The sequence below is a fragment of the Poromitra crassiceps genome (genome assembly GCF_964638095.1).
Source record: "Poromitra crassiceps genome assembly, chromosome: 1".
In the NCBI taxonomy this organism is placed as follows: Eukaryota; Metazoa; Chordata; class Actinopteri; order Beryciformes; family Melamphaidae; genus Poromitra; species Poromitra crassiceps.
In genome coordinates this window covers 16,258,616-16,272,588 of record NC_139623.1, presented here as the reverse complement: position 1 = coordinate 16,272,588, position 13,973 = coordinate 16,258,616, and the positions used below count along the sequence as shown (strand labels likewise).

The 13,973-nt window shown below is 44.9% G+C and overlaps 2 protein-coding genes across 2 annotated transcripts; both read left to right on the top strand.

Moving 5' to 3' along the window:
* Positions 1-1,887: 1,887 nt before the first annotated feature.
* aicda (activation-induced cytidine deaminase) lies at positions 1,888-6,779 on the top strand (the record flags this gene model as incomplete). The annotated part of the gene is made up of 5 exons (XM_083635843.1): positions 1,888-1,968; positions 2,553-2,718; positions 5,992-6,274; positions 6,482-6,597; positions 6,729-6,779. The coding sequence occupies exons 1-5, from the start codon at positions 1,949-1,951 to the stop codon at positions 6,777-6,779; spliced, it is 636 nt and encodes a 211-aa protein (XP_083491969.1). The 5' UTR covers positions 1,888-1,948.
* Positions 6,780-7,536: 757 nt separating this feature from the next.
* LOC310787371 (adaptin ear-binding coat-associated protein 1-like) lies at positions 7,537-13,610 on the top strand (the record flags this gene model as incomplete). Its single annotated transcript, XM_083648770.1, has 7 exons — positions 7,537-7,634; positions 9,287-9,387; positions 9,887-9,991; positions 10,266-10,347; positions 10,471-10,573; positions 12,487-12,634; positions 13,498-13,610. Exons 1-7 carry the CDS (start codon positions 7,540-7,542, stop codon positions 13,608-13,610), a joined length of 747 nt encoding a protein of 248 aa, XP_083504896.1. The 5' UTR covers positions 7,537-7,539.
* Between the last annotated feature and the right edge of the window lie 363 nt (positions 13,611-13,973).

Here is a 13,973-nt window from a genome sequence, read left to right as displayed (position 1 = left end):
CAGCTGTGGTCACAGCCAGAGAGCTGGGTGGGAAGTGGTTACAGATAGTTTGGCATCTAATCCTCCTCTTGAAGTCGAAAAGACGCAGGCCGGAAATGTGCAGAGACCTTAGCACATGTCAGAGCAGTGCAGTGTGATGTGAGGCTGCTCACTGTTGACATTCACTCCTTTCTCTCATGCAGACACACTTTTACACGAATCCCTCTCAACTTTGGGGCACCACACAATCATAGGATAAATTAGATAGATTCGTTCCAGATGATGTATAACATATAGACTGTGTTAATGACACACTCTCACACACATGGCTAAGACACACGCACACGCACGCACGCACACACACGCACACACACACACACACACACACACACACACACACACACACACACACACACACACACACACACACACACACACAGACAGATGAGCTCCAAAAACAGCCACCCTGGGAAACGGTGAATTCCCCAAACCACAGAGTGCATGAGAGGGTGAGGGGAGTCATGGGAAAGCAGGATGCCTGCATCCAGTGCCACTGAATGAGCGGACAGAGCCAGAGCTAAAGCAGACACAAGCAAACAGAACCAGAGCTAAAGCAGACACAAGCAAACAGAGCCAGAGCTAAAGCAGACACAAGCAAACAGAGCCAGAGCTAAAGCAGACACAAGCAAACACAAGCAAACAGAACCAGAGCTAAAGCAGACACAAGCAAACAGAGCCAGAGCTAAAGCAGACACAAGCAAACAGAGCCAGAGCTAAAGCAGACACAAGCAAACAGAGCCAGAGCTAAAGCAGACACAAGCAAACAGAGCCAGAGCTAAAGCAGACACAAGCAAACAGAGCCAGAGCTAAAGCAAACAGAGCCAGAGCTAAAGCAGACACAAGCAAACAGAGCCAGAGCTAAAGCAGACACAAGCAAACAGAGCCAGAGCTAAAGCAGACAGAGCAAAGAAGGGAAGAGAAGAGAGCAAAATAAAACACATCCTGATTTGGCAAGGATGGATGACAGCATCTGATGGTTCAAAGGCTGGTGAGTGAGATTTCTCCGCACACTGTGACTGTGGTCGATCAGCCGGTCGGCCGGTCTAGCAGAGACGTCGGGTGAGGGAGGTCGATTACATTTCTGCTTCCAGTCTGACACAGTTTGGGAAAACCCAAATCACAGGCCTATAGCTAGGTGTCAGCGCCTCCGAGGTCTGGGACTGGGAACGCCTGTGGCTCCCCCAAATCTGGGGCCCAGAGGGGGGAGACTAGCTAGGTGGAAAGGCTGAGTAGCAGGAGGGGTTGGGTGGTTATCCCGCCGTGGATCAAGGTGAGAAGGTATCTGGAAGTTTTTATTTAATGATCTGGGAAAAGCAGAGTGGTGGGGCCTGTGACTGAGTGAGCCTCAAGTGTTTGGAAAGTTCCAGCCAGTTGGCTGAGTTTATTGACGTATGTGAAAAACTCCAAAGGTTACAAATCACGTCAAACACTCCTGGGTTCATGTGTGGTCGCTCAGATTATTTTGTAAAATCCGTGCTGTGTAATGTCTGCCCAATAAAACCTCTTTATTGCCCTCTGTTATACCACAGAATGGTCTCATTTCAATCATTATGTGCAATAAAGTTATTTTCCAGCACACATAAAAGCCATGCCTAACTGAGAGACAAAAACACTTTTCAAATTAATAACTCATTATAGTTTTAATTGTTTTGCAGAATGGTGAGCTAACTTTGATCCAGCCATCTCATTTGTATCATCCCCACCCCCAAACTTAGTTAAAAAAAATCTCACCATCCAACCAGAAAGTGTCTCTGGTGTACGCAAGCTGTTTATGTTTAGATACAGTATATGGTCTCTGTTCCCTCCTTCTACCATCCCCCTCCCCCTAATGCAAAGACTCTCTCTCTCTCTTTTACCTCCATATCACTCACACTCGTTGATTGACTATGAGCAAAACCCATCTCTCGAAATGATTACAAAACTAGACAGGTGAGCAAAATAGATCGCATTTTATTTATGTGTATCTTTCTATTGAGACTAATATTAGATATTGTTCAATGGGATTATATTACAATGAATGACCATGACACTATGCCACTTGTGCACGAGGAATACGTTTCAGTAGTTCTGAAATGATTAACAACTGTCCTACTTTGGCTAAAAGCTGTGAAACTGAGAGTGAGAGAAAGGGATTCGCTGTCTTCTGACTGTCCATCCCTCACATTTACTTAACCACAGGTTTTACATGAATTTCTTGTTAATGCTCATTACATTAGGACTTATTAATAACTAATTTGCAAGAAAATACAATGGTATGAATGAAGCTAAACAAAGTTGATTTGAAGAAAGAGTTTATTTTGGTAATTACTGTATATCATTATTGACTAAATACTGACCGATACATTCCAGATACCAAGTATTTTTCTAAATACATCCATAGTGTTTTGGAACAAAACCCTTGAAATACATTTGATGTCAGCTAGGGTTCACTTATTTTAGGTAATAGATGCCACATGTCAGTACTGTACCTAAAATAAGATCACATCAAACACGTTTTTCTCTCTTTGCCTTAGTGTGCTTTTGGCCAAGAAAAAGTTCATCTACCATTACAACAACATGCGCTGGGCAAAGGGCCGCCATGAGACGTACCTCTGCTTTGTAGTGAAGAGGCGAGTGGGGCCAGACTCCCTGTCCTTTGACTTTGGCCACCTCCATAACCGTGCTGGCTGCCATGTGGAGGTGAGTAATGTGCTTTGACTTTGGCCACCTCCATAACCGCGCTGGCTGCCATGTGGAGGTGAGTAATGTCCTTTGACTTTGGCCACCTCCATAACCGCGCTGGCTGCTATGTGGAGGTGAGTAATGTGCTTTGACTTTGGCCACCTCCATAACCGTGCTGGCTGCCATGTGGAGGTAAGTAATGTGCTTTGACTTTGGCCACCTCCATAACCGCGCTGGCTGCCATGTGGAGGTGAGTAATGTCCTTTGACTTTGGCCACCTCCATAACCGTGCTGGCTGCCATGTGGAGGTGAGTAATGTGCTTTGACTTTGGCCACCTCCATAACCGTGCTGGCTGCCATGTGGAGGTGAGTAATGTGCTTTGACTTTGGCCACCTCCATAACCGTGCTGGCTGCCATGTGGAGGTGAGTAATGTGCTTTGACTTTGGCCACCTCCATAACCGTGCTGGCTGCCATGTGGAGGTGAGTAATGTGCTTTGACTTTGGCCACCTCCATAACCGCGCTGGCTGCCATGTGGAGGTGAGTAATGTGAGCACTGGGCAGGGATGGAGGGAGAGTGGAGCATGTGAGAGCCTGGGTCAGAGAGGCAACAATTGAAAATATGTGATGCTGCTGCTTATTTTCAGTATTGGGTAGTACTGTAGTACAGTATTGGGCAGTACTGTAGTACAGTATTGGGCAGTACTGTAGTACAGTATTGGGCAGTACTGTACCCAATATGGTAGGTAACTACATGTAGTTCAATTCCTAGTTTAACTCCAATTTGCAGTAGTTGGGTGGTAGTTTATACATTCAAATCTCAGTAGTATTTTCCATAGTTCATTTAAATTTAAGGTTTATTCAGGACACAGCTAGAGGGGTCTATAGCACAATAAAATACACAGGAAAGTGATGTAAAAAAAGAAGAAGAACAGATAGCACAACTTCGGACAACACAAGACAATCCACAATGGTCAAACTTGTACATATAGGCTAAAACGCCAGTGGTTCCACAGTCTGGATGAGAACCTGACAGGGTTAATAACCTGCACATGCATCTATACATAAGCTTTGGTATTAGAGCAGAGCAGGCGGGTACACTGACATCTATAAACATTTGACTTCCACTGCAGCTTAGGCCACTGTGAGTCTCTGCATGCTGTAGCTTAGGCTACTGTGAGTCTCTGCATGATGTAGCTTAGGCTACTGTGAGTCTCTGCATGCTGTAGCTTAGGCTACTGTGAGTCTCTGCATGATGTAGCTTAGGCCACAGTGAGTCTGCATGATGTAGCTTAGGCTACTGTGAGTCTCTGCATGATGTAGCTTAGGCCACTGTGAGTCTCTGCATGATGTAGCTTAGGCCACTGTGAGTCTCTGCATGATGTAGCTTAGGCTACTGTGAGTCTGCATGATGTAGCTTAGGCCACTGTGAGTCTGCATGATGTAGCTTAGGCCACTGTGAGTCTGCATGCTGTAGCTTAGGCCACTGTGAGTCTGTATGATGTAGCTTAGGCCACTGTGAGTCTGCATGATGTAGCTTAGGCCACTGTGAGTCTGCATGATGTAGCTTAGGCCACTGTGAGTCTGCATGATGTAGCTTAGGCCACTGTGAGTCTCTGCATGCTGTAGCTTAGGCTACTGTGAGTCTCTGCATGATGTAGCTTAGGCTACTGTGAGTCTCTGCATGATGTAGCTTAGGCCACTGTGAGTCTCTGCATGCTGTAGCTTAGGCTACTGTGAGTCTCTGCATGCTGTAGCTTAGGCTACTGTGAGTCTCTGGATGCTGTAGCTTAGGCCACTGTGAGTCTGCATGATGTAGCTTAGGCCACTGTGAGTCTCTGCATGATGTAGCTTAGGCCACTGTGAGTCTGCATGATGTAGCTTAGGCCACTGTGAGTCTGCATGATGTAGCTTAGGCCACTGTGAGTCTGCATGATGTAGCTTAGGCCACTGTGAGTCTCTGCATGCTGTAGCTTAGGCTACTGTGAGTCTCTGCATGATGTAGCTTAGGCTACTGTGAGTCTCTGCATGATGTAGCTTAGGCCACTGTGAGTCTCTGCATGCTGTAGCTTAGGCTACTGTGAGTCTGCATGATGTAGCTTAGGCCACTGTGAGTCTGCATGATGTAGCTTAGGCCACTGTGAGTCTCTGCATGATGTAGCTTAGGCCACTGTGAGTCTCTGCATGATGTAGCTTAGGCCACTGTGAGTCTCTGCATGTGGTAGCTTAGGCCACTGTGAGTCTCTGCATGATGTAGCTTAGGCCACTGTGAGTCTCTGCATGCTGTAGCTTAGGCCACTGTGAGTCTCTGCATGCTGTAGCTTAGGCCACTGTGAGTCTCTGCATGCTGTAGCTTAGGCTACTGTGAGTCTCTGCATGCTGTAGCTTAGGCCACTGTGAGTCTCTGCATGCTGTAGCTTAGGCTACTGTGAGTCTCTGCATGCTGTAGCTTAGGCCACTGTGAGTCTCTGCATGCTGTAGCTTAGGCCACAGTGAGTCTCTGCATGCTGTAGCTTAGGCTACTGTGAGGCTCTGCATGTGGTAGCTTAGGCCACTGTGAGTCTCTGCATGCTGTAGCTTAGGCCACTGTGAGTCTCTGCATGCTGTAGCTTAGGCCACTGTGAGTCTCTGCATGCTGTAGCTTAGGCCACTGTGAGTCTCTGCATGTGGTAGCTTAGGCCACAGTGAGTCTCTGCATGATGTAGTAGTGTAGCAGTGAACTACTTTGGGTCATGTAGTTTAGGTAGTTAATTACAAACTACATAGTATTCTCATGACGTTTTGCCATACGATATGACACAATGTGACATCTCATTGGCCACGGTTGTCATTTAAAGAGAATCACCTGCTATTTGATTAAAATCACCTGTGGTTTGCGGCCAAGATGTCTGTGATGGAATACTATGAATTTCCAGAGAAATTTAGCGTTTTCCTGATTCCACCTCAACAGTTGCTCCCGATCCTCTCCTTAAAACACATCCTTGGGCTGCCTAAGTGAGGATTGGCCTGCCCTAGTCCTGGTCTCTGTCAGGTCAGTTGTACCTCCATGTAGCAATATCAGATTCCAGACTCAGATTGTGATAATTTCCCGTGATGTAGTTTAACTACTTTTTGAAAGTAGTTTTAGTTTGACAAGCTAGTTAAGATGTGGTTTAACTACTATTCATTGTGATGAAGCTAGTAGTTTGGTAAACTACAGTTTTAAAGTAGTTTCCCCAACACTGATTAGTTTCTCTCCATATAATGACTCCTTCTTGTCCATACCCATTTCCTCTCTCCCACACCCTATAGCTACTGTTCCTGCGCCACCTTGGAGCCTTGTGCCCTGGCCTGTGGGGGCATGGCGGCACTGGAGAGCGGAAGTTGAGTTACTCCATCACCTGGTTCTGCTCGTGGTCTCCCTGCGCTGACTGCTCCTTCAGACTGACCCAGTTCCTCAACCGGACCCCAAACCTCCGCCTCAGGATCTTCGTCTCCCGTCTCTACTTCTGCGACCTGGAGGACAGCCGCGAGAGAGACGGCCTGAGGCTGCTGAAAAAGGCCGGCGTGCAGATCACTGTCATGAGCTACAAAGGTGGAGGAGATATGTGTGTCTGTGCATGAGAGAGAGAGTGAGCACCCTTTAGTTTGCAGAATAAAGTTTACCTACCTTTTAGGCTGTATGCCTGTGTCAAACTGTATTAAACAAATGAATGAGAAATAGTCTTTTAAAGAAAGAAATACATAAATTAATGACTGTATTACTGGTTATATCTCCCCACTGTCTTTACTTTCTCTCCAGACTTCTTCTACTGCTGGCAGACCTTTGTGGCTCACAGAACGAGCAGATTCAAGGCCTGGAATGCACAGCACCAAAACTCTGTTCGCCTGGCCAGGAAACTCAACCGCATCCTCCAGGTAAAAGCAGTGGTTAAAGAAACCAATGAGCTCACTCAATAGTCATGATTGGAAAGGTCATTTCAAATACATGTCTACATCTAGGCCTATCTGTTGTTCTTTTCTAACCTTCATCCTTTCTTTTTTCTCAGCCTTGTGAGGTAGAAGATTTCAGAGATGCCTTCAGACTTCTTGGTCTTTGAAACGCATCGTGCCATCTCCTCCACTGGTGCTGCCATTATGATGAAAATTGCATGTTGATATAGTTCATCATTACAACTACTGAACTGAGATGATGAAGAAAAACAACTTGAGAGCTTATAGCTGCTTGTTAAATTTTGAAATATTATGGTGTTCATGTGAAATAAAATAATATGCCATGTTACATTCTGTTATGTTGTTTGCATCATCTTGCATTGTAATATCTTATACTATTAGACATATGTCCCATAGGAATAGTATTCCTAGTATTCCTATGGGGCAAGGTGTCTGTGGGTGTCTGTGGTAGGCCTACTCAGTGCCTAGTGGCTCCTTTAATATTCCTACAGGGATGTTTACTGACATGTTATCACGTTATAACGTTATAAAATGTAGGCTACTGTAGCATACTCTATATAGCTCTCTGTAGCCCAGTCTCTTTATGTAATTGTAAAATGTGTATTCAGCTAATTACAGTAACAGCAGGGGTTATTCTAAAGGCATATTGTTAATGGATTAACCCTGTCCTTAATTAAAACACACTTAAACCCTACATATCATAGCCATCTTGCTCGCTCGTGTAAGGGCGTCAGTAGGCTATGCCTAGCCTATAAATAATGCATAATAAACTGCAAAAAATAGAAGCTGGTGGATCCTAGACAAATTGTGCGCAAATACACAGTCCATTACGGTCACGTAACGGTTAACGCCACATGGTCACCACTCACCGTCACAGACACCGATTGAATTAACGCTAAAGTCAAGATGGCGACCGAGGGTGAGTACGAGTCCATCCTCTGTGTGAAACCTGATGTCAACGTTTACCGAATCCCGCCGCGAGCATCCAACAGGGGCGTCAGGTGAGTCGCAGCCTGCCAACATCACTCACACGAGCGTTTTGACCCAGCAGCATCCGTGGACGGTGGAGCCGTAACGTTACGACGTTACCCCACCGACCTACCGAGCTCGTCCCCTAACTATCCTCACGTAGCGACCCTGCGTTGGTTGTTTTTGTTGTGAGTGCGCCGATAAGGTCACGGAAATGTGGTTGTTGTTTCTAGCTTTATTGACAGGGACTGTGTGACGTTTAACAAGACTGCTGGGGATTGGCTACAATGTATCACTGACAGGTGCTGACCCAGGTATACCGGCTACATACCAACCTGTCAGTGTCAGCACCATGGACAGCAGCACCTGTCAGTGTGTATGCCTGCATCCAATGGCACATTAACGGGGAATGCTACAGTACTAGATGTCAAAGTGATTTTGCAGGGCAACTAAGGAAATGGTTATAGCCTACTAACATAATACTGTATTGTTGCCTATGGGGAATCCTCTTTTTGCTTGCCCCACCTTCAGAGAGTTGGGAGTGCAGGCCAGGTCAGCTTTTAGAGCAGCTTGCCTGGAGCTGGAAAGGGATTCAGTGTCTTGCTCAAGGACACTTCAGCAGAGTGGATGTTTGTTGCCACCGGGCTTGAAAAGTGGTCCTCTGTTTGAAGGACAGTCTCTCTCACCACCAGGCCATGCTGCCACCATAAACACATTTAAAATTATAGTCACTGCAGGCATAATGATAAGGTCAGGTGGGTTTTACACAACTGGAGAGATTGGCTTGGCAGATACCTGATTCCTTTACACCAGTAGTTCTCAACGTGGGGTCTGTGGACCTCAAGGGGTCCTTGAGAGGGGGTTCCAGGGGGTCCCAAGCAAATTGATGAATTGTTCAACTTGATCATTATTTCATTTACAAGAAGTCAACATAATTATAGAATGTAGAAGAATGAATATTTTGATCATAGTTTCACTGGCATCTCTCTAGTACCTACAATACGGATACTTGGAATTCTGGACAAAATCATATCTAACAATAAAAATGTTCACAGATTTGGGTCAGAGAGGAAGAATCTGTGGCCCTGTTGTGGACTAAATTTAGTGGTCCCTGATATGAAAAAGGTTGATAATCACTGCTTTACGCTGTTTGAGAACAATTCAGTGACTAGCTGACATTGGGCTGTTTCATTGGCCGGTGATTCAGTGTGATCAAATCCAGCTGGATCCATAGGGACTGTAGTACTCCAACCAAACAGGAGCATAGGCCCGGGTCTCACCAGACACATGACTGGTTAACCAGCAGCCACACAGTGCCAAGTCTGCTTTGTGATATAGTGAGTAAGAGTCATGATGTCATATTCCAGCCCTAGGTCAGAGTGAAATGCCTGAGTCACGTTTCTCTCACATATGAAATAGCCAGCTGTAGAGTTACAATGTCACTAGCTGCCGACTGTAGGACAAATCATAACAATAACCCCACACACACACACACACACACACACACACACACACACACACACACACACACACACACACACAGTAAATCCCCCACCCTGTCTGTCTTTATTCCTCGTCGTTCCCTTCAGTGCCATCGTCAATCTCTTTAAAGTTAAACCGCTCTCACCGATTCACCTCCATCACGCTCACTCAACTCATCTCTCATTGGCTGTGTGTCTCCCAGGGCAGCTGATTGGAAGCTGGACGCTCCTGATTGGACGGGGCGCATGCGTGTGACGGCCCGGGGCAAAGTGGCCTATATCAAATTGGAAGACAAGATCTCCGGTAAGGGAGAAGCAGACGGGACGGGGGCATTGTTTACCGGCACTGCTGCCGTTATAAATGATCCCTCCATAGTCTCCTCTTCACCATCCCCCTTTCTTTTACCCATCTATTCCAAGGTGACCTAGCTCAGATCCTAGTTGTGATAGTTTATTTTAAAGGGAGCATGATGTTAATCTTTCTGTCTCCAGCAATGCCTGGCAGGGACTTTACTAGTAGGCGATTTGTACTGGAATGATAACTGATAGTGCCCCAGGTTAGATGTTTAGTACTCTGAATATTCAATATTGGAAGTTGTATCTACCTTGCCTATTGCATGTCAAACAGAAAAGCATACAGTATTATTATATTTACGTATATATGTATTGTGTTAAATCTGGAGGCTTCTTATGGGAGAGTTGGCTGTTGTAAATGTGAAATTGCAGGGTTTTAGTGCTTCATCATCATCATATCATGGACCATATTACCGGTCACTTAATGAACATGTCCTCCTGACCTGCAGGGGAGCTGTTCGCCCAGGCACCAGTGGACGAATTCCCTGGCATCGCCATCGAAACTGTCAGCGACTCCAGCCGCTATTTTGTGCTCCGTATCCAGGATGACAGTGGTGGGGAGACTGTTTGTTTCAAAGCCATAAACCATTCTTCTCTCAGTTATATATGCTCATAAGGGAGATGGTAGCAAGTTTGAACAGGATGCTCCAGCGCATTTATATTGTGGGGATAAAACCGCACAACTTTTACAGCAAATGAAGCCAAATGTCTCTGTTAGTGTTCAGTTTTTTGGATGATCCCAGGGATTAGTATGTTGTTGTGTGTACTTGCCATGTAAATGACCTGCTAAGCTCTGGTCCTTGTCTTTGTGTTCTTTGTCTTCATTAGGCCGCAGTGCATTCATAGGCATTGGGTTTGGAGACCGGGGAGACTCCTTTGACTTCAATGTTGCTCTGCAGGACCACTTCAAGTATGTAGCTGCTCCACAGTGTGGCATTAAACACTTCATTCAATAGTCAATGGATTGATTTGAGCTTATTAAACTCTTCTACTGTACCTTGTTCTGTCTTTGTACCGCCCTCTTCCTTCCCAGGTGGGTGAAACAGGATGCTGAAATCTCTAAGCAGACTCCAGACTCCTCTCCTAAACTGGACCTGGGTTTCAAAGAGGGACAGACCATTACTCTCAATATTGGGGTAACCTCCTCCACCAATCATTCTATGTTAGTTTATCTTCTGATCAGTGTAATGCTGCATTGATGTGCTCCTCGGATGGTCCTATTTTCAGAGTTGGCAGGTCATTCTTCCGATGCCGGTGTGTTCATGTGCTTGTGGTGTTGGAATGATCAGAATGTAGAAACCAAATCAGTATTCATGCTAATAGATAACTGTTCTAAATAATCTAGGTCACTCTATTGGCCCATTTCCACCGCTGGTATCAGCGCGGCGCCGCCCAGCTCGTCTCGCTTTTTTGTCTCATTCCACCGATCAAAAACCTGGACAGCCCGGGTTGAGTCGGGGTTGAGTCATGCTAGTTTTGGTCCCTGCTTTGTTGAGGTTCCAGCGCTGTGGACCCGGTACCATACGGTGACGTGAAAACACTGCAGATGACTGATTGGTCAGGCAGAATCGTGTCTACTGTATCTACTGTCAATGCTGGATACCAGTTTAGTGGGGATTACCTTCTCTTCTGTTATTTCCATCAGTCTTTTGTGTTGCTGCCTTCGGCTCTGGTGAAATAAAATCAATCTCCTTGCTCAGCTTTAACATGACGGTGGTTTTCAATTGTTTTGAGAGAGAAAAAGTCCGCTCCTCAGGAAGCCCTTTGTAGTTGTGTGCTACGTCGGCTCCGCTAGGCCGGAGGCGGGGGTTTAGCGAAGCCGCGGTCTTGTCTGGTGAGTTGCCGCCGGGGAAGTGGCTTCCCTTCTCCCCGTAGCGTAACTTCCGTCCCCCTGCGCAGCGCATGCATGTGAGTTTGAGTAACAACAAATGATATCCATTCTCCTGGCCGATTGTCACATTTGCCCATGCCATGTACACTGTAGGTCATTTAGAGGCACCAGTATTCCAGTTTAAAAGTTCCGTGTATGGATTTAATTTTAACATTATACTTTATGGAAACAGAGTCTATATCAAGTAGAGATGAGTAAGACCAGGTCGAGTAGAGCTGTACTGTGCTGTTTAGGGCTGGGTTAAAAAAATCGATTCTCTGATTTTTAATCGATTTTTATTTTAATCCTTTGATATCGATTCATATGTCCAGAGATCGATTTTTTTTTATTAAAAATAAATAAATAATAATAATAATAGTAATAAGACAACAGAGATAACAGAGAGAGAGACAGACAGACAGACAGACGCTATCGTCATTATAGTCTAGATCGGATCCGGCCCGCGGGCAGGTTTCATCCGGCCCGTGAGATGTTTTGGAATATTAAAAAATAAAAAAATAAAAAAAATAAAAATAATATATTATTATTACCGTATTATTAAATTCGCACCCCATTATCATGAACTACGTGTGGCTAATAAGCAAGCTAAGAGTTCATTCATAAGTTAATTAACCTGCACTACAAGGAAGTATGTCAGTAGTAAAAAACAAAGGAATCAACAAGATGCTGTCGAAAAAGAGAAAGGTTGACACGGAATGCAGGCAGTTTCAAGAGAAATGGAAAGAGCAGTATTTCTTTTGTGGAGTAAATGGATAAATGAGTCAAATTGATTTTAGTATTAAAAAAAAATCCGGCCCCCATGAGGTCTCAGTTGAACGAGGTCTCAGTTGAACAAATCCGGCCCTCTACCTAATATGAGTCTGACACCCCTGGTCTAGATAGATGTCTACTAATAATAATGTCAACTAATCAATGCTGATACGGTATGCTAATAGATAAAGGAGTGATGATAATACAGTTCCTTAGAATATAATTAATTCCTTAGATATAGCTATGCAGTGTTCTAAGCAGACCGGATGGCAGCAGATGATAGAACACTCATTACAACCAAAAGAGACTTGAGACTTGACTTGGACTTGCAAAAAATGCCTTGTGAGCATCTCTGATGTACTCACACACTCTCATCCTTTTATTTTCTCTTCTCTGTACATATTTCAGCAATCAAAGAAGAGGGATAAGTCTCGCCCACAGAGTTCAGGTGGCTTTGGGCTCCTCCCCCCTCCGCCTGGAGGCAAGCTAGCCCCGCCCCCTTCATCCAGATCTACTAATCATAACATACAGCCACCTGCAGGAGAAAGTGACACAGGTAGGTAACTGACTATAAACCTAATAATTTATTAGTGGAATTTACAAATAACTAGGCATCTCGTGCGCTCGATTGCTAGGCTCGCCCGCTACGCGGCCTCGCCCGCCCTGCAGCTCGCCGAGCAGGCCCTGCAGCTCGCATACGCAGCTCGGCTGCTGCGTGGCCTCGCCTGTCCAATTGCCGCACGTGCGAGTGTGTGTGTGTGTGTGTTTCTCACAAAATGTTAGTGATGTCACAATGCCTCCTTGTGTGTGTGTGTGTGTGTGTGTGAATGACATCACTGATTACATCATCAGTGATGTCACAATGCCTCCATGTGTGTGTTGTGTGTGTGTGTGTGTGTGTGTGTGTGTGTGTGTGTGTGTGTGTTTGTGTGTGTGTGTGTGCGTGTGCGTGTGCCGCGTGTGTGTGCATGTGTGCGCATGTGTGTGTGTAACATCACTTCCGGGACGACCGGGACACAAAATTGAAACAAACAAACATTGCCCACATTGCCAAATGTTTATAGTCCAAACAAAGAGTGAAGAGGGCTCGCACAGTTTCAAAAAATGAGGCATACGAATGCAAACAGAAAAAATAACGTTTCGGTCTTCAGACCATCGTCAGCCATAGTCTCAGCTGCTTGTAACAAGCTTAACAGACTATATATATATATATATATATATATATATATATATATATATATATATATATATATATATATATATATATATATATATATATATATTCAATTCATAAATGACCTGAATTGTTAGACTAACTGATTAGAAATATCTAATTACTAATAACTAATCCATAAGTATTATGTTATTGCTATTTCATATGTACATTATCTCTTTTTTCATCTTCTTTTTTCTGATCAGGTTGTTTGCTAGACCTGGACTCCAGTAACTCGAACTCAGTGGCTCCATCCAACACCAACGCCACTGCCAGCTCTGACCTGTGGGGAGACTTTGACTCTGTATCCCCAAAGTGAGGGAGGGTGACTCTCTCTTTCTCTCCCTCCGTCACCTTTCTGTCAATTAATGCAGCACTTCTTTTTTACGTTCCCCATCATGGGATCCTGCATCTCTCGCTGCCAAGCAAGGTAACCCCCTGTACCAGTTCACTTCAGCTTGTTTCACCCTGCCAAGCAAGGTAACCCCCTGTACCAGTTCACTTCAGCTTGTTTCAGTTCAGTTCCTCAATGCCTTTGATCTTAAACTGAGCCAGACCCAGACATCACACTACAGTCCAAAACCAACTCTTGCTGCGTTTAATCACTACTTTAACTACTATCGCAGATTACCTACCAGAGAGGTGTGGGAGAGATAAGCATAGAGATAAATTAAATATAATA